Source organism: Heterodontus francisci, chromosome 5 (genome assembly GCF_036365525.1).
Source record: "Heterodontus francisci isolate sHetFra1 chromosome 5, sHetFra1.hap1, whole genome shotgun sequence".
In the NCBI taxonomy this organism is placed as follows: Eukaryota; Metazoa; Chordata; class Chondrichthyes; order Heterodontiformes; family Heterodontidae; genus Heterodontus; species Heterodontus francisci.
This window is the reverse complement of record NC_090375.1, coordinates 177,088,888-177,107,627: the sequence shown is the minus strand read 5'-3', so window position 1 is coordinate 177,107,627 and position 18,740 is coordinate 177,088,888. Positions and strand designations below refer to the sequence as shown.

At 44.4% G+C, this 18,740-nt stretch overlaps 1 protein-coding gene across 1 annotated transcript in view; it reads right to left on the bottom strand.

Moving 5' to 3' along the window:
- Positions 1–18,740, bottom strand: part of fer1l6 (fer-1 like family member 6) — a 166,427-nt gene that overhangs the window by 38,202 nt on the left and 109,485 nt on the right. The window contains exons 30-35 of the mRNA XM_068032676.1: positions 15,599–15,730; positions 13,207–13,326; positions 12,518–12,645; positions 10,739–10,909; positions 5,126–5,280; positions 1,058–1,200 (exon numbers count right to left, since the gene is read on the bottom strand). Of these exons, the coding sequence (XP_067888777.1) occupies positions 1,058–1,200; positions 5,126–5,280; positions 10,739–10,909; positions 12,518–12,645; positions 13,207–13,326; positions 15,599–15,730 (849 nt within the window). The remainder of the gene's footprint in view (positions 1–1,057; positions 1,201–5,125; positions 5,281–10,738; positions 10,910–12,517; positions 12,646–13,206; positions 13,327–15,598; positions 15,731–18,740) is intronic.

The window sequence follows — 18,740 nt, the reverse complement described above, 5'->3', positions numbered from 1 at the left end:
CAAGCTTGACGGTGCATTCAGTCCCTCGGTACGCAGGTAATGATTTTTTTCCATTTATAAAAATCTTTTATAAAGAGAACAGGCCAACCCAAATCTCAATGTCAAAGGTCAAGTATTTGGCAAAATATTGGGCTGGATCTTAACAAGCCCTTGATGCCATGACGTGGCAGTGGAAAGGCTGAAGATGGCTCCGGATGAGGCCCACCACAGACCTCGACACCGCAGGGCCTGACCCAATCCGCCCAGTGGATCAATAAAATTAATTAATTTAAATATACTCGCCCTCAATCTTGTGGGCTGCGGCGGCCTGCACACCTGCACTTTCAGATCCCTGTCCGGGGAAACGAGGTGCCACACTGGTGGGGTGGGAGGAGGAGGTAAAATTTTCAGTGCGGTTGGGGGCGGGGGAAACAGGGTCAAATACACGTCATGGGTGTAGGGGATGCTGGGAAGATTTAACCTTAAACTTTCTGCAGTTTGTTGGGGGCAGCGGGGGAAGGTCAGATGTTAAAGGTAAGTGTCTTTTTGGGGGGAAGGGCAAATAGTTAATGTAATTGCTATTGGGGGTGGAAAAGTGACATTGGAACTTTGTTTACTTCATTTTAGGGGGTTCACTTTAAAAATGTAAATATCCTAGCATGGCTGACTGCCCTTGAAAAATGGCATCAGCGCCTACACACAGGCAGCTGGTGCCATGTCTGCGACGGACAGCCCGTCCCCTCCACGTGATTTGGGGGGGGGTGGGGGCTGCCATTTTTTGAGCTTGACACCGAGATCGGCAGCGGGCTCATAAAATCCAGCCCATTGTGTATTGAGTTCAGAATGCAGTCCAGTGTTTACCCATAATTATAAGATAGGCTGATATAAAATTGCTAAACTTCAGCTCCCACTATTTCATGGTGTCGTTTATGCTATATTTTGGGACAGTTCATGCGTAACACATATTATAATATGCAAGATGATGGAAGTGGGTCATATAAAAAGGTCACAAATTACATCACATAATGGTTGAAGCTCTCAGCTATCAAGGGCATTCAACACCTAATGCTGAAATCACCTGTTCCAAGCCTGGTCTGTCCGAATGGTAGAGGGGTCGTGTTTCAATGTGCTCAGGAACCAATTTATTTCCAGCCCCAGGAATCACTGACCATTGATGTAACACCCTTAAAGCCAATTCTTCATGTGATGTCACCACTTCACCTAGATTAAAACACAATGGAATATGCTCAGATCATATAGAAACATTTATTACTATTTAATGGTGGCTGAATTACCCACAAGCTCTAAAAGAATGAGGAACAACAAACAGATGGAATATAATGTGGAGAAGTGTGAAGTTATCCACTTTGGCAGGAAAAATAGAAAAGCAGAATATTTTTTAAATGGTGAGAGACTGGGAAATGCTGGCATTCAGATGGACCTGGATGTCCTTGTACATGAATCACAAAGTTAACATGCAGGTACAGCAAGCAATTAGGGAAGCAAATAGTATGTTAACCTTTATCGGAGTGCAATAAAGAAGTCTTACTACAATTATATACGGCCTTGGTGAGAGCATAGTTGCAGTACTGTGTACAGTTTTAGTCTCCTTACCTAAGGAAGGATATATATGCCTTAAAGATAGTACAATGATGGTTCACCAGACTGATTTCCAGAATAAGGGGATTGCCCTATGAGGAAAGATTCAGTCAGCTAGGCCTATATTCCTTAGAGTATAGAAGAATGTGAGGTAATCAAAGGAATGTGGGTAGTGCAGGAAGGTGGAGTTGAGGTATAAAATCAGGCATGATCTTAGTGAATGGCAAAGCGGGCTCAAATGGTCTACCTCTGCTCCTATTTCTAATGTTCCAATGTTTTAAGCTTTTCTGCTGTAACAGGTAAGGGCAAAGGAACATTTGAATGATAATCATGTTCTTGTTTATTTGTATCACATTTAATTTTTGCTGTAGCATGTGTAATAGTGTAAGTACATGCAGATACACCTTTAATTTAGTAAGATTACTGCATGTGGCTTACCTCTATTCAATTTTTCTTTTGTCTTCACCTACCTTCAACACTGCACCAGTCTACCTATTTATGAAACCCCCATTCACACCTTTGTCACATCTAGGTTCAATTATACCACAACTTTCCTGGCTGGCCTTCCATTTTCCATCCTTGAACAGCTTCAGCTCCTCTAAAATTCTGCTGTTTGTATTCTATCCTACAGGAAGTCTTGCTTGCCCATCCTCGATGATCTACATAGGTTTCTGGTCTGTCAGGCCTCAAATCCATCCATGGCCTCACCCTTCCCTTTCTCTGCAACATCCTCCAGCCTCCTGCCTCCCCTCTTTCACCCCACCATACGTGGCTGTGCCTTTCAACTACTTAGGTCCCATACTTGGATTTTTTTTTTCTAAACCCCTCTGCCTCTCCACTTCCTTCCCCACCTTTAAGACCCCCCTTAAAATCCACCTCTGTAACTGAGCTTTTAGTCACACTTCCTAATTTATTTTTCCTCATGCCTCCATGAAGTGTCTTGGAACATCTTTATAGTTTAAATGCACTGTATAAATACAAGATTAATGCATTGAAACTGGATTGATGAATGCTACAGAGCCCTCTGTTGATCAATCAACTAAAGTGAACTTTTCATTAAATTTGGCATCAAAGACACAAGGTGCTAACACAATGGAAAAATCAACACATGCATAAAGTGCAGGAAGGCTGGTGCTCACGGTACCATACTCAAGAAAGAGTCAGTGCCTTCAGGACAGGATGGAACAAAATTATGTGGGGGAGGGCGGGATAAATTGTACACTATTCAGGAGGATAATCAGTTCCCTGTACAACATGTATGGTACCCTGTGCAAAGAGATAATTGGTACCATGCACAAGAAGATAAACCTAGAGCTAACACACAGCAATCCTGTTTAATTACAATATAACCACACCATGCAAGATCTCTCTCTCTCTCTACCATATTATATAACTCTATGCAGAGAAAGATATTGAAAAAGAGAGTAAAACATTAAGATTGTCCACCTTAATTTTGTTGACTTTGTAACAGTCCAGTCATGATGCTTAATAATTCTTGTACATTTGTCAAAGTAAACCAAAGGTTTTGTGTCTGTGAGCTGTGTATATCAGTCACTGTGGTCTACATCCAAGCAACTGAAAGGCACAATGCTCCTTTGTGACCATGATTGCTACATGAAAGCTATCAGACCTGAGTGAGCAAAAGGAAGGTTCCTCCTACCAAGACTGAGGAAATCAGAGGGCAAGTCATCGCCAGGACTACGTTCTCACACACCTCTTGTATCAGTTCAGAGGCAGAACTTCAGGATACAAGTCCCTAGCCATCTCAGCTAAGGGATGACATGTCAAGATCACATCTAGGAAAAAAGCGAACAAAAATACAGAAAGAAAACAAGGAATTTGCATTTCTATAGGGCCTCAGCATGTCCCAAAGCAATTCACAGCCAATTCAGTACTTTTAATATGCAGTCCCACTGTTGTAATGTTGGGAAATGCAGCAGCCAATTTGCACATAGCTAGGTTCCACAAATAGCATCAAGGTAAATGATCAGATGATTGTTTTTTTATTGATGTTGGCTGAGGGATAAATATCGGATAAGGTACAGGGGAGAACTCCCTTGCTGCATTTAAATAATGCCATCGGATCCTTTATGTCCACCTGAGAAGACAGACAAGACGGTGGTTTAATGTCTCATCTGAATGACAGCACCCTCCCTATTGCACCAGACTGTGAACCTAGATGACATGTTCAAGTATTGGAATAAAGCTTGAACTCACAACCTTCTGACCCAAGGGCGAGAGTGCTAGCGGCGAACTACAGCTGAAAGTACAAATCTGAATGAAACATAGGGGGGAATTTTATGCTCCCCCCATGGTGGGGAGATCATATAATTGGATGGGATGGTGGTGGGGGGGATTCTCCCATCTTCCCGCCTCCACCAAAATTAAGTCAGGGACGGGAAGGCCTTCCTACCCTGCCACCAATTGATGGCCCTTAACTGGGCAATTAATGCCCAATTAAGGGCAACATCCCACCGCTGCAATTAGATGAGCAGCGGGTGGCCCTGTTGCCGTATGGGACGCACAGCATGAAAAACTGTGCAGGCTGCTTGTCGGCTCCGGTGGAAGGAGGGAGAGGTGGGGGGGGGGGGTCCCTCAATAAAAGGCACTTAGTGCCTGAATGAGGGATCTGGCATCAGGAAGGCGGGGTCCGCTGACAGCCACCCCTGCTGCCCTTGGTGCTGACCGCCTAACACCCCGCCCCCTTCCGACCCTGACCTCACAAGACCCCTCTACCCTGACCTACCTGTGGCCTGGGTCCAGCGCCGCTCCTAGGCCTCAGGTAGGTGCTCCACTGGCAGCAGCCAACACCTCCATGGTGGCGTTGCGCAGTTAATGAACTGCTTGCCTCTGATTGGCCGGCAGCTTTCAGAGGGTGGGACCTCAATCGTGGGGGTCTTCGATCCCATGCAAGGCTCCCCGCTGTCCAGTAATGTGTTTAATTGGCACTTGATTTGACGGGCCTCCCACAAAAGACATTAACTTTTGCCAGATGTTGAGATCTCCTTCTTGTCCAGATAAAATCCCAGCCATAATGAAAGAACATACAGTTCTGGTAAAGGCCAGCAACCTGAAATGTTAACTCTGTTTCTCTTTCCACAGATGCTGCCTGACCTGCTGAGCATTTCCAGTATTTTTCTGGGGTTTTTTCAGATTTCCAGCATCTGCAGCATTGTGTCTTTATACCAAACTGAATCTATGCTTTGACCCTGCAGCGTTCTGCATATTTTACATTTATGTTACATTTAATGATCACATTGCTTGTTTTTTTTTTAATGACCACCTCATCCCTCAGTGTGTTAAGGCACTAATTTGCAGACTAGCATCTGGTAATTAGCTCTACATGTTTAGTGAGATTGCTGGAGAGATCAGAAAAAAGAACATAATAGCTTAAAGTGAAATGAAGGGTTTCAGATTCAATGTCAATCTCAAAACCTAGTATAAAATCATTGATTACAATATTGGCATTGAAAAATGTTACCATCCCAAATGCTATTTTGATCTCTCTCTGTTCTACGTTCTTATTAATGCAAATGCAGATATTCACCATCCTCGATAAAGACTGTTTTGCCTGCGAAGACTTTGCCTTCCACCTCAATCTCTCCCGTACTAAAGTAGGGTCCACGGAGACCATTTTCCTTACACATTCTGGTCAGGATCTCAGTTGGTTTCATTGCATCACGCCAGGCATTGTAACCTTCCCTGCAATTGAAAAAGATTCTGTTCAAGTTATGATCAAAAGATGCATGAGAAGCAAACGATAATCTTTTTGGCGGTTGGGTAAATAAATCGATTAGGGGACTGTCGAGGATTCAAAACAAACCAGAGTAAAAGCCAGCGACAGCCTGCTGAGGGGTTTCTAATCTCTCTCTCTTTTGGCTGTTTAAACCCGGGATGAAAAAAAATGCAACACCATGCATATCATTTCACAAATATAGTAAGGAATTAAAAGTTGCACTAATGTCATGAGAGATCAGTAACACAGATCAGCCATGAACTCATTGAATGGCGGAACAGTCTTGAGGGACTGAATGGTCTACTCCTGTTCCTCTGACTCGGTGGCTGATCCTATCTTCAATTCCTGCTCCATACAAGAGCAGCTGATCTGAGCTGAGGCAGTAGTAAGGAAACTACAATTGCCTGGGCTAGGGAGGGTAAAATCAGTCAGGTTTCCCACTCTCTATCAAATGACCCCTGCTAGAAGGTAGTGTGTGGACAATGGGTGAGGGCATGATTGCGTTTGGTTGTGACACCTCCCGTCATGGTCAACTATCTTCCTAACACTCACAGTATAGACCGACAAATGGAGAATGGTACCAGAGGGCAGCCAGCCCCTGTGACTCTGTACCCCAGCATGAATCATGCTTTTGGGAAAGAAAGAAAATTGGCTGGGGGCCGGGGCACTGTAGGGGGCAGGGGGGTGGGGGGGGCGGGGGTGGGTGGGTATCGGGAAAAATAACTAATATAAAAATCAACGATAATAACGGTATTTGAGTTTGGGGATAACACAAGATGTGCAGAAAAGTAGGCTGTTATTATGCAACTGCCTTGAGAAATATTAGTTGTTTAATTGCCCACCACCAATCATAACTAATGTGGCGGGACTGCAGAGCTTTCATCTGATCCATTGGTTATGGGATCGCTTAGCTCTGCCTATCACATGCTGCTTCCACTGTTTAGCGTGCATGTAGTCCTGTGTTGTAGCTTCACCAGGTTGTCACTTCATTTTTATGCCAGCCCAGTGGCATGCTCTTCTGCACTCCTCATTGAACTAGTGTTGGTCCCTTGACTTGAGTAAGGGATATGCCGGGTCATGAGGTTACAGATTGTGGTTGAGTACAATAGCTGCTGCTGATAGCCCACAGTGCCTCATGGATGCCCAAGTTTGAGTTGCTACATCGGTTTTGAATCTATCCCATTTAGCACAGTGATAGTGCCACAAAACACGGTGCAGGGTATCTTCAGTAAGAAGACAGCATTTTTTTGCACAAGGATTTTGCAGTGATCACTCTTACCAATACTGTCATGAACAGATGCATCTGCAACAAGTAGATCAGTGAAGACAAAATCAAGCAGGTTTTTCCCTCATGTTGGTTCTCTGACCACCTGCCACAAGCCCAGTCTGGCAGATATGTCCTTTGGGACTCAGCCAGTTCAATCAGTAGTGGTGCTACTGAACCACGCTTGGTGACGGTCATTGAAGTCCCCCACCCAGAGTACATTCTGTGCTTTTGACACCCTCAGTGCTTCTTACAAGTGGTGTTCAACATGGAGAAGTACTGATTCATCAGCTGAGGGAGGGCAGTAGATGGTAATCAGCAGGAGGTTTCCTCGACCATGTTTGACCTGATGCCATGAGACTTCATGGGGTCCAGAGTCAATGTTGAGGACTCCCAGGGCAACTCCCTCTAGACCGTATATCACTGTACTGCCACCTCTGCTGGGTCTGTCCTACCAGTGGGATCAGACGTACCCAGGAATGGTGATGGTGGTGTCAAGAACATTATCTGTAAGTATGACTATGTCAGGCTGTTGCTTGACCAGTCTCTGGGACAAATCTCTCAATTTTGGCACAAGCCCCCAGATGTTAATGAGGAGGATGTTGCAGACTAGACTGGGTGTCCAAATCTGTGCCTAGGTCAATGCTGGGCTGGATTTTGTGTTGGAGTTGGGCTCCCAACTCCGGGCCGAAACAGCGGGGGGACCCCCGCTTCCGTCTTTTTGCGCCCCACCCCCACCCCCGGCCGCCCCCCCTAAGTGATCCTCTGGTTTTTAACCTCCAAGTTTCATGAGCCGGGATCTCTGTCTCTTTAAAGATGGAGATCCTGCCTCCAAGAGCTGCCAGCCAATCACAGGGCCAGCAGCTCAGCAGTATTGGAGGCACCCTGAAAGCAGTGGCCATGGCCATTACTGCAGAGGCCTCAGACTCAAGCCTAGTGCTGGAACCATGGACTTCAGGTTTAGTGAGGTGGGGTCGCCAGCACCAGTCCGGAAGGTCCCAGCGAGGGGAGGCAGTGTGGTGGTCATGCAGTGGAGGTGGAGGGGGGGTCCCGGGAAGTGAGGGGTGAAGTGGTTCATGGCGGGGGTCCTATGTGGGCCACAAATTGCCCACGGAGTAGGGTCCCCTCCCCCAAGCCCACAGGGACAGTGTTATAAGGTGTCCTCCCCACGTGGTAGAGATAGGAAAAGGCCCTTAATGGGCCATTAATAGGCCCTAAAGGGCCTCAATTGGCTTCTGGGTGGGAAGGCCGTCGCTGTCTTATCCCACCCTCGGGAAGATCACTTGACAATGGGCCCTCTGCACCCACTCCCTGTCTCTGAGGGTCACATAAAACCCTGGCCATTGGGTGGTCCATCCAGTTTTATTCTTATAATACAATTTTTGTAGTGGCTTTGATACAACTGAGTGCCTTGCTAAGTAGGGAGAGTCAGCATGAATTTCAGAGGGCAGTTGAGAGACATTCACATTTCTGTGGGTCTGGTGTCACATACAGGCCAGACTTGTTAAGGGTGGTAGATTTCCTTCCCTAAAGAGCATAAGTGAACCAGAGGAGCTTTTATGACAATCCAACAGTTGTATGGTCATCAATATGTTTCCTTTCTGGATTTGATTTATTAACTGAATTTAAATTCCCAAGTTTCTATGGTGAGATTTGAACTCATGTCTCTAGATCATTAGTCCAAGGATTACATAATCATTATGCTACCATTCCCCCAACTTGCCACCACCCCTAACTTGCAGAGTCATGCACCAATTGAGCTCAACAAGGCTAGAATATTTAATGAATACTTTGTATCAATGTTTACTAAGAAAGAGGATGCTGGCAAAATATAATAGAAGCAGACATGGTCGAGGTCATGGATGAAGTGAAAATTGATAGGTGGGATGTACTGGAAAGGCTGGCTATGCTTAAAGTAGATAAGTCTCCTGCTCCAGAATGCTTAGAGACATTGAGTTATTTACAGCATAGAAGGAGGCCATTCAGCCCATCGATTCCACGCTGGCTCTCCGCAGAGCAATCAAGTCAGTCCCAATCCCCCACTCGATCCCTGTAGCCCTGCAAGTTCATTTCCTTCAAGTGCCCATACAATTTCCTTTTCAAACCATTGTTGTCTCTGCTTCCACCTCGTGGGCAGCGAGTTTCAGGTCATTACCACTCACTGCATAAAAAGTTCTTCCTCACATTCCCCCTGCATCTCTTGCCCAGGTTGCTAAAAGAAGTGGGAATGGAGATAATGGAAGGACTTGACATAATCTTCCAATCTTCCCTACGGGGAAGGTGCCAGAGGATTAGACAGTGGCAAATGTAACACCCTTGTTCAAGAAAGAGTATAAGGACATTCTTAGTAACTACAGGCTGGTTAGTTTAACATCTGTGTTTGGTAAGGTTTTAGAAACAATAATCAGGGGAAAAAATCAACAAGCATTTGGAGAAGTTTGAGTTAAGTAGGGAGAGCCAGCATGGATTTGTAAAATGTAGATTGTGCTTGACTAATCTAATTGAATGTTTTGATGAAGGGAATGAGGTGGATGTTGTCTATATGGATTTTAAGAAAACATTTGACAAAGTACCACATAAAAGGCTGGTTAACAAAACTGAGGCTCATGGAATAGGAGAGTCAGTGTCAGCTTGGATAAAAACTTGGCTTTAGGACAGAAAACAGCAAGCTGTGCTAAATGAAATATAAACAGAAGATGCTGGAAATACTCAGCAGGTCTGGCAGCATCTGTGGAGCGAGAATCAGAGTTAACATTTCAGGTCTGTGACCTTTCATCAGTTGTGGTAAACAGTTGTTTTTCAGACTGGAGGATGGTAGACAGTGATGTTCCCCAAGGTTCAGTGCTAGCACCACTGCTTTTTTGATCTACATAAATGACTTGTTTATTGGAATAGAGTAAAATTTCAAAATTTGCTGATGATTTCAAACTTGGAGGTGTGGCAGACAGTGAGAATGACACCAATCAACTGCAACAGGACATAGATAAGCTAGCAGAATGGGCTGACGAGTGGCAGATGGAATTTAATACAGAGAAATGTGAGGTAATGTATTTTGGCAGAAGGAATAGAGAGAGGCAATATAGACTAAATGGCACAATTCTAAAGAGTGTACAGGGACAGAGGGACCTGGGGTTCATGTGCGTAGATCTTTGAAGGTGGCAGAACATATTGAGTAGTTATCGAAGCATATGGGATCTTGGGCTTCATAAATAGAGTTATTGAGTATAAAAGCAAAGAAGTTATACTGAATCTTTATAAACTCTGGTAGGCCACAACTAGAGAAGTGTGTCCAGTTCTGGTCACCACACTGCGGGAAGTATGTGACGGTCCTTGCGAGGGTGCAGAGGATATTTACCAGAATGGTTCCAGGGATGGAGGATTTTAGTTACAAGGTTAGGTTGGAGAAGGTGGAGTTGTTCTCCTTGGAGCAAAGGAGACTGAGGGGAGATTTGATTGAGATGTCCAAGATTTTGAAAGGTTTGGATAGGGTAGACAAAGAAAAGCTATTCCCATTAGCTGGTGGTACAAGGACTAGTGGACACAGATTGAAGATGTTGGGCAGGAGATGCAGGGGGATGTGAGGAAGCACTTTTTTTTACGCAGTAAGTGGTAATGACCTGGAACTCACTGCCAATGAAGGTGGTGGAAGCGGAGATGAATGAATTCAAAAGGAAATTGGATGGGCACTTGAAGGAAATAAATGTACAGAACTAAAGGATAGAGCCAAGGAATAGGACTGATTGGATTGCCCTGCAGAGAGCCGACATGGACTTGATAGGCCGAATGGCCTCCTCCTGTGCCATTATGAATCTATGCCTCTATGGCTCTGTGACTAAGGTATTTGTAAAAGCCAGCAACAGCAGTCCAGTGATGTCAATCCCTCCCTCTCTTATACAGCAGCATAAGTTAACCCTCCCTCCCCTCTCACAGCAACATGGTTGAACATAGGGGAATGGCTGCTTTAATTTGCGACCTTCCATATAGATTCCTCACCCCGGCACTCCCAATATGTTGCAAATCAGTGGTGAACTAAGATCACTTACACCCAACTTATCCTTACCTGCCATCCTTGTATGGGTACACAGACACCTCTGTATTTTCTGTAAAAATATTTGTAAATCAGTCGCATAAACAACTATTTATACTAAACGCATCCTTACATCTCGTATTTGTACGGTAGCCCACAGGTTGCTCTGTATTTGCTGTAAAAACGGTTCTCTAGATCAATTTTAGTCGATCCAATCAAATCATCCGTTCCAATCAAGTCAAAATCATAGATTGTTATCGTGAGCAGAGATTCCATTGGGAATGTAGCCTGAATCTCAAAGGACCTGTCAGGTCAAGGAGAGAATTATTGTACAAGAGGCATTTCCCCCAAAATAGCCAGAAAATGAAAAACTAATAATTTGAACAATAAGCTTAAAGAACCAGAGCTCTAGATTTTGGAAAATTGATGGAACCAAGTTATCCTTACAGTTTGGCTTTTTTGTGAAATATTGAATTTTCAAGAATTGTGTCTCAATTAGATTTAATTTGAGTAAACAAAATGGTGCCGTTGTGAATTTTGAATGTTTTATACTTAATGACAGAGGCGACTTCAACATATATTCATAACCAAGGACTTATGGTTCCCTGTACAGTTCTAGATATGATCTTGGAGTCAAATATTAGTAATTCTTGATCTACCACAGCAGGGTGTAGTAGGGAGGTACGTTGTGTTCATAGAACTGCATCATCCTTGAGACAAAATTATAGTAAAAGTATATTTATTTGATTTGAGATGTACTGATCTAATGCTAAGGCTTTCCAATATGCCATATGATTATCCGTGAGAATTGACTTTTGGATGCAGAGTGGCAGCAGGTGTAGGGTCTACTTTTAAATTACTTTTTAAAAATCAGCTTTGAAACCAATGCATCCTTCTACAGCATATTATCTTTCCTGATTGAAACAAGTTTAATGTCTCATTACTGCCTTTTTTGATCAACAGAAATCTCAGCAGAACCGGAAGCTGGGAAGTGCATACATTTCAGTGCATAGGGACAGAAGGACATAAGTCGGTAGTTGTGGAAACAGAATTTTCGAGAACAGAATAATATGGGGACATTTAAGGTGAAATAATTAATCAATCATGTACTACTAATAAACTAACTTCGGAGCTGCAGGGAGGGACAGCTTATCAGAAATGACTTCATAGCTTCAGGGCTGCACAGACAGCTTATCAGCAGGAGTAGACTAACAAGAGAAAACTAACAGGACAGTTGTAAGCCGCTTCATAGTAGCCTATTGTATAGCAATCAGCCTAACATTCCAAGGAGATGGGGGGGGGGGGGGGGGGATGAGAAACTGCTAGAAGGGAAGGTGACAAGGCAGTACCCCAATCAGGCCATGACACCAAGAAACGGCAGAGTCTGTAAACCAATTGGGAACATAAAGGGGGTGTCACTGATGTGTATGAAGAACTATAAGAAAGGCTTGATTTCCCTGCTCAGGCAGGAGAGGGCAGGAGGAGACAAGGGAGAGAAAAGGAGAGGAGAAAAGAGCCCAGGTGTTGTTGCTGTTTGCTTTGCTGATGATGTAACCAAGAAGTACTGCAATAAAGTTTCTTAAAGCTACAGTCGGACTTCGTCTCTCTTTGTGTAACTAATCGGATCCAACAGTAGTGTAACAGTATCCTGCTAGCTGTTCAAATGGTATCAGGTCTGTACCAACAGGCCTAATACAGTGACAGCAGCATAAGATAACCCTTCACATCCCCACTCTCACTACTTCCACTTGTGACTTGTAACAGTAAAACTAGTTTGGTGCTGTGAACTCAAGTGCGGCTCAGTACTCAGAATGCTGAATTGAACCTTTAATTTGTACCTTATCTGATTACTTATCAGATAGGAACATGTAGCAGAGTAAGTCAGACAATTACATAGGTGCACACTTCTGACCTTCCAAACAGTGGATTAAGCTGTTTGGGGATGTAGTTGTCACGATCCTTAATTTCAGTGTTTCCAAGCTGCAGAACGATGTAAGGATCAGCCTTGCCATCAGGGTCAGCTGGGTGTAGATTAATCGCCTGATACAGGTTAAACAGTTAAAAGAAACACATGATTACATTTGGATAAATATTTATGAAACACAATGGTTTTACCATATAATTGTACACTAATACTGCTATGTGATGACTTCACCAGGCCAGGAGCTTCAGCAGAAATGATTACTTGACAAGAGAATGAGTCAGCAGAGATTACCCAGAATATAAAAGCGTGACTCAACATCTTTTGACGACGTCATTTGGGGTCTATGCAAATAAAGAAGAAAAACTTCCTCTTCCTTGGTGAAATGTCTCAGTCAGAATCTGTGGAGAAAGCAGGTGAGATAATGTTTCAGGTGTGGACCCTCCATCAGGGTCAAGTCCGCACCTAAAGTGTTAACTCATCTTTTCTCTTCATGGATATAGACTGATCTGCTGGGTGTTTCCAGCATTTACTGATTTTGTCCCAGATTTCCAGCACTTGCAGTGTTTTGCTTTTGTTTTTAAAGCCTCAATTCTGTGGTGTGCATTAACCTTAGTGAAAGTTGGAGAATAAGGATATGTATTTGCAGGTGAGTGAGATGAAACATCCATATTACTTACTGCTACAATGTAGACTCTGATTAAAACTTTGACAGAGGTGCTTGATGGCATTCCATGCAAAATTTTGCATTGTCCATCTGTATCATAATTATCAGAGGATTTCCACAAGCAGAATGAACCCTGAAACGAGAGGTGAGGAAGGAAAGCTGTTTATATTGGGACAGAAATGGAATGCTGATGTATAGAAGAAATAGAGCTTCTGCCTCTCGAGCCTTTGGCCCTCCATCTGCCACTATACTTCTGCAGCTGCTCAATCACACCCTCACCTCCACCTTCAGCTCCCACTCCACCAACACCTTGATTTTAACATTCTTATCCTTATCTTCAAATCCCTCGATGTCCTCTCCCCTACAACTCTCAGAAAACTCTGCATTCCTCCAACTCTAGCCTCTTGGGTATTCCCCACTTCCTTCACCCTACCATTAGCGGCAGCGCCTTCAGCAGTCTAGGCCGTAAACTTTAGAATTCCTTCCCTAACCTTATCCTACTTTAAGACACTCCTGAAATCTTCTCCGTTTTCCCTTTCCTCTAGGTCCTTCTCAACAGCCAAAATTCACAGAAGACAGAGGCACTGCCATACGCTGCATCAGTCCCACGCACCATCACAAAGATTGACCCCACCCCAGCTGGGTTAGAGAAGACTGCATGTGGTGAAATGACCAGTACTGGTGAGCAGCAGCAGGTACTGGTGGCAAGGACAATCTAGGAGACAGAAGGTATGACCATCTCCCAACTCTGCTGTGGAATGAGATGCAGAATGCATGGGGCCCAGCAATGAGAATGAAACTTCTTGCTTTACAAAAGTAGTTATATCAGGTATTGGAAGGCCTTCTAAAGAATTTCACAATCATGGCTGAAAACGTGGAGGAGACCACATCCAACCTCTGTGGTGTTATCTTCAAGGACAGCAGCTCTCTGAAGTCTATTTAGGAGGTTGTGGTCATCTCCAGGACACTGCAGATGTGCCCTCACAACAACAGTCCATGCTCACAGTCTTTGCAGCTTTCGCAAAAGTTCAAATTGTTTGTATGCGCACTCTGGGCTGAAACCTGTGGTCAGGTTTAGAGAGGTAGACGTCTGCCTTGGACAGATTGTTGGAGCTAATGAATTGGGTCTTGCATGGCATCACACAACTTCTGCAGTCTGCTCTCCCACAGAGAAATGAAAATTAAACAAGGGAGTGGGCAGTAGTGCTGGGGAATTTCTGAAAAATTACTGGTAACTTACAATAGCTTTCAACACATATATCATAGAAAAATACAGCTCTCCTACAACTTCTACAAAATACTAAAAGAGAGTAATTGTTTGAAAAATGCAAGCTGCAGCTAAACAATTTTATTTTTAAAAAGAGATAACACCGGAATGCTTATGCGTGGCCTCACTGCCAGTGCAGAGCCTGCTGGTTGGTACCAAGCACGGATGAGAGAATTGTGGCTATAACTCTACAAAACTATACAGCAATTATCTGACCCATTTTTAGCACTGGTGGGTGAGACTCCATGCAGCAGCAGGGTCTCATGAAATTGCACTTCATATTGCCTTCAACAAAACATAATAATGGTGCGCTTTAGATTTCATGGTGCTTGTAAACCTACAACATACTAGTCTTTGCAAAATTACTATAAGTGATGCTTTCTTCCCATAACACTTCCCCGCCATACTTTGCTGTTATAAAACAGCATATCCTCCAACTCACTGTGAGGAATGTTATGGGAGAATGGCTAATACTACATATTTATCAAAACATTTTTCTGATGAGTTAATGCACTGTGTGGTGTGGTACTGAGCCAAATAGACTAGGAGGTCTTGATCTTTGATCTGAGCTGATTTCAGTTGGTCTCAAAACCCTGGACTAGTGGGGGGGGGGGCGGGTTGGGGGCAGGGGCAGGGATAAAATGGAAGAGATCTTGCTCCCTACAGCGATCCAGTGATTCCTGATGCACATACCCATGAACAGTGAGTAAGCACAGGATCGAGTTTGACTATGATGTCCTTCCCATGCTCTAATAGCTTGCTGACAGCCATGGTTTGGACACAGAAATTGGTCAAATGTGGATAATAATGGAGGGTTGCAAATACCTTGGAAAAGCAGTCAATGCCTTTTAGAGCAAAGAAAATTGACAAGACGAAACATTTTTTTCTCAACAAGAATCAGAGATATATAGCCATGCTGTTAAGACAGGAGGAAGATGAAAATGGTCAGATGACATAAATCCCAACAGGCAGTAAGTTAGATTTATTCTTCTTCCTCCTTTCCCCAGAATTTTTATTTCTCTCCTGTGTATGATGCACAGTCATCTGTGCCCAAATCACGGTGCATGAGTCTCTGCACTAAGAGCAATAATTCATAAAATCTACCCCAAGATTTTTAGTAATCTAGTCTTAAACCTACCTTAAATTTTCCAACAATTCTTTGATCGTCTACTCCCATGTCATCTTCATTTGCTTTACCACGGAAAAGATCAAATGTTTGCACCCAATCGCTAAAGTTATTAAATTCTTCTTCTAATTCTTTGTCATATACCTAGTGGAAACAATTCATAAAACTGTATTAACTATTCCAATTATACAACTGATCAGTGTAACGTTCCTCGGTAAATAGAAATACTTTGGAGAATTAGCCCTGGGCATTCGCTAGTAATGAGCAACAAAAGATCAGAGGAGATTTGGGGACAGCGGCCAGAATTTTTCGTTGGCTGGGAAGCCCTGCCCACCGGCTGAGAAGCCGGTGATGAGTCTGCCTCCACCTGGCCTGGGGAGCCAGGCCAGGATTTTTCACTCCCCGGGCCCTTAATTGGTCGTGGGTGGGTCTTCCACCTTCTTGAGGCAGGAAGTCCCACCTGGCACTACACTCAGCCATTGCAAGCGAGATGAAGGATGGCCTTGGAACTAAGGTAAGTTTTTAGGGTCTCACCAGGGACCAGTGAGGCAAAGGGGGTCGGTTAGGGGGCAGTCGGGAGAGGTGGGGGAGGGGGCGGCGGGAGTGTTGGGGGCGGCCCTCTGTGGAGCACAGGGTGCCCAGTCAGGAGGGCCCCCCATCAGGTTGCAAGAAAGCTGCCTGATTTTACCAGGAGGGCTTTTTGAGGATTTTACCGTCCAGCCGCCACAGGTAAAATACCCGCGGCGGTGGGTGGAGGCCCTTAAGCGCCAGTTAATTGACCACTTAAGGGCCTTGACTGGCCTGGGACAGGCAGGCCATTTCTCACCGCTGCCACCCCGCGTAAAATTGCAGCGGGGGCGGGAACGGGTTGGGATCAGCCCCCTCCCCCCTGCCTCCTACTCAATTTTACGCCTCCCCCCCTCCCCCGCCCCCCTACCACCACGAGTTCGCTCATTTGGGGGGCATAAAATTCTGGCCAGCATTTAGAAGAATTATGTACAATTTTAAATCTGCAGCTAACAGCCATGACTGGGATACAATTCAAGGAGATTTCAAGGCAAGTCAAAACACGTTACTTTAACCTCATGCAACTGATTGGTAAGGCCAAATTTGGAATAATGCATGCGACATTCCTTCCTGCAGGAAAAATTTTGATGTAAGAGAAAAGGTTCAGAAAAAAGTGACAAGGATGACTCTGAAGCTTGAAATTCAGGTTATGGAGTGGGATTCACAGACTGAATTTCCCTTCATTAAAGAACAAAGGAACAAATGGTAATGTTGTTAAATTCAGTTACCACAGCAGAATACTCATGAATTAGCCCTTTAAAGGGACATAGTTTAGGTCTCTCACATGATGAGAGGGATGGATAATGTTAATGTAAGCAGGTCACTTAACTTAAACCAAGCTGTGCCGTGCATAGCACAGAGTTAACAAGCCTGAAGTTTAATATTTGAATACCCTTTCTGCCTTCCCCCAGCAGATATATAGAATAGCTTCCCAGCTGAAAGAGTTAGTGCCATATTAAGTGACTACTTGGGGATAAATATCTTATTCTGAATAAGTTTGAAGGTTAGATGGATAAGTATAGAACAAAATATAAGTATTCATTTGTTTTTATGTGCCTGTCCCAACTTGATATGAATGTAGCTTTGTAGTGTGCTGCTTTATGTGCAGTTTTGTTTCTAACATAAATCTGTCCTCTTTAAGGGAGAGGAGTCACATTGCATGTATATGCTACTAAAATTACCTGATGGCCAAAGTGCTGGTGACTGCCATAATACCTAATTATAAAATTGTTATGAACTATGAGAATAACTGGATAGCTCTTTCAAAGAGCCAGCACAGACTTGATGGTCTGAAAGGCCTCCTTCTGCGCTGTAAGATTCTATGGGGTAACTTTAACCTCCAAGGACAGGTGGATTTGAGGTAGGTGGGAAGGAAAAATTGTAAAAATTTCAAACTCATGTCCAACCCACTCACTAACGGTTTTAATGGAGGTAGGTCAGGGAGCAGCCCAGCTATCCACTCTCAGGAGATGGGTCAGTCATTGAAATCTTTTAAGGAGGCAGCGTGCCTCTATTTTTACATGATTTTTTTATTTGTAACCAGTATCAGCTGGGTTTCTCAGAACAGTAAGCCTAGCAGGTTAAAGGAGGCGTGGAGGGCTGGATCTATAAGAAAGTACATTTACAGCACTGCTTGTGGGCCAAGAGGAGAAGGCGTGTTTCCGCCTAGCCTAACAAGCAAATCACTTCACAGATTCCACAATTGATCATCCCCCCACCACCTCCTCCCCAGTCCAGGACCATGATCTACCCCTCCCTGATCTCCCCTGACCAATCCCTGCCATCCATAATCTCCCTGACCTCCCCAATCACCACCCCTGCTGATCTCTAATCCCCGCCTATCTCCTTCTTCTTCCCCTTCCGATCCTCCCCCCTGATCTCCAACACTTCCCCCAATCTCCAACACCACTCCACAATCTCCAGCAATGTATCCCCTGATCACCGCCCTCCCAAATCTCCACCTATGTACCACCGTCCAATCACTCCCTCTCTCCTCTCCTCTCCTCCCCGTCTGTGACCTTATGCTATAGGTTTTTCAACTCAGCAAGTGGCCAGCCTGTCAATCAGGCTGGAAGGCAGGTGTGAAACTTGCAGAAAATACTTGAAATGTATCCTGCTGTTAATTTCAGTACTTTCAAGTTTCCTGTCCGCAGATCCTCTCGACCACCTACCCCCACCCCCACGCACCTCCACAACCCACCCACCTCCACCCCGCTCTCTCCATGTCCCTGAGTAAATATTGGCGCCTATGATTCAATGAAATACTGTTTGGATTACAATGCTGTTGGGACCATAGCAGTGTCACCCATGGAATGCAAACCCAAAAGGGAATGAATAATGTACAGTTTAGTTTACAGCGAGTGGCTCTCTAGCAGAGCAAGACTACACCTTCTTCTGGCAGGGCAGGGATCCTGAAGAACCAAGACAGCATGGAGTGGGCTTCGCCATCAGAAACTCCTTGCTCAGCATGATAGAGCCTCTCTCAAATGGCTCAGAACGCATACTGTCCATCCGACTGCTCACCACCTCTGGTCCAGTACACCTACTCAGCATCTATGCTCCAACACTCTGCTCCGCACCTGAAGCT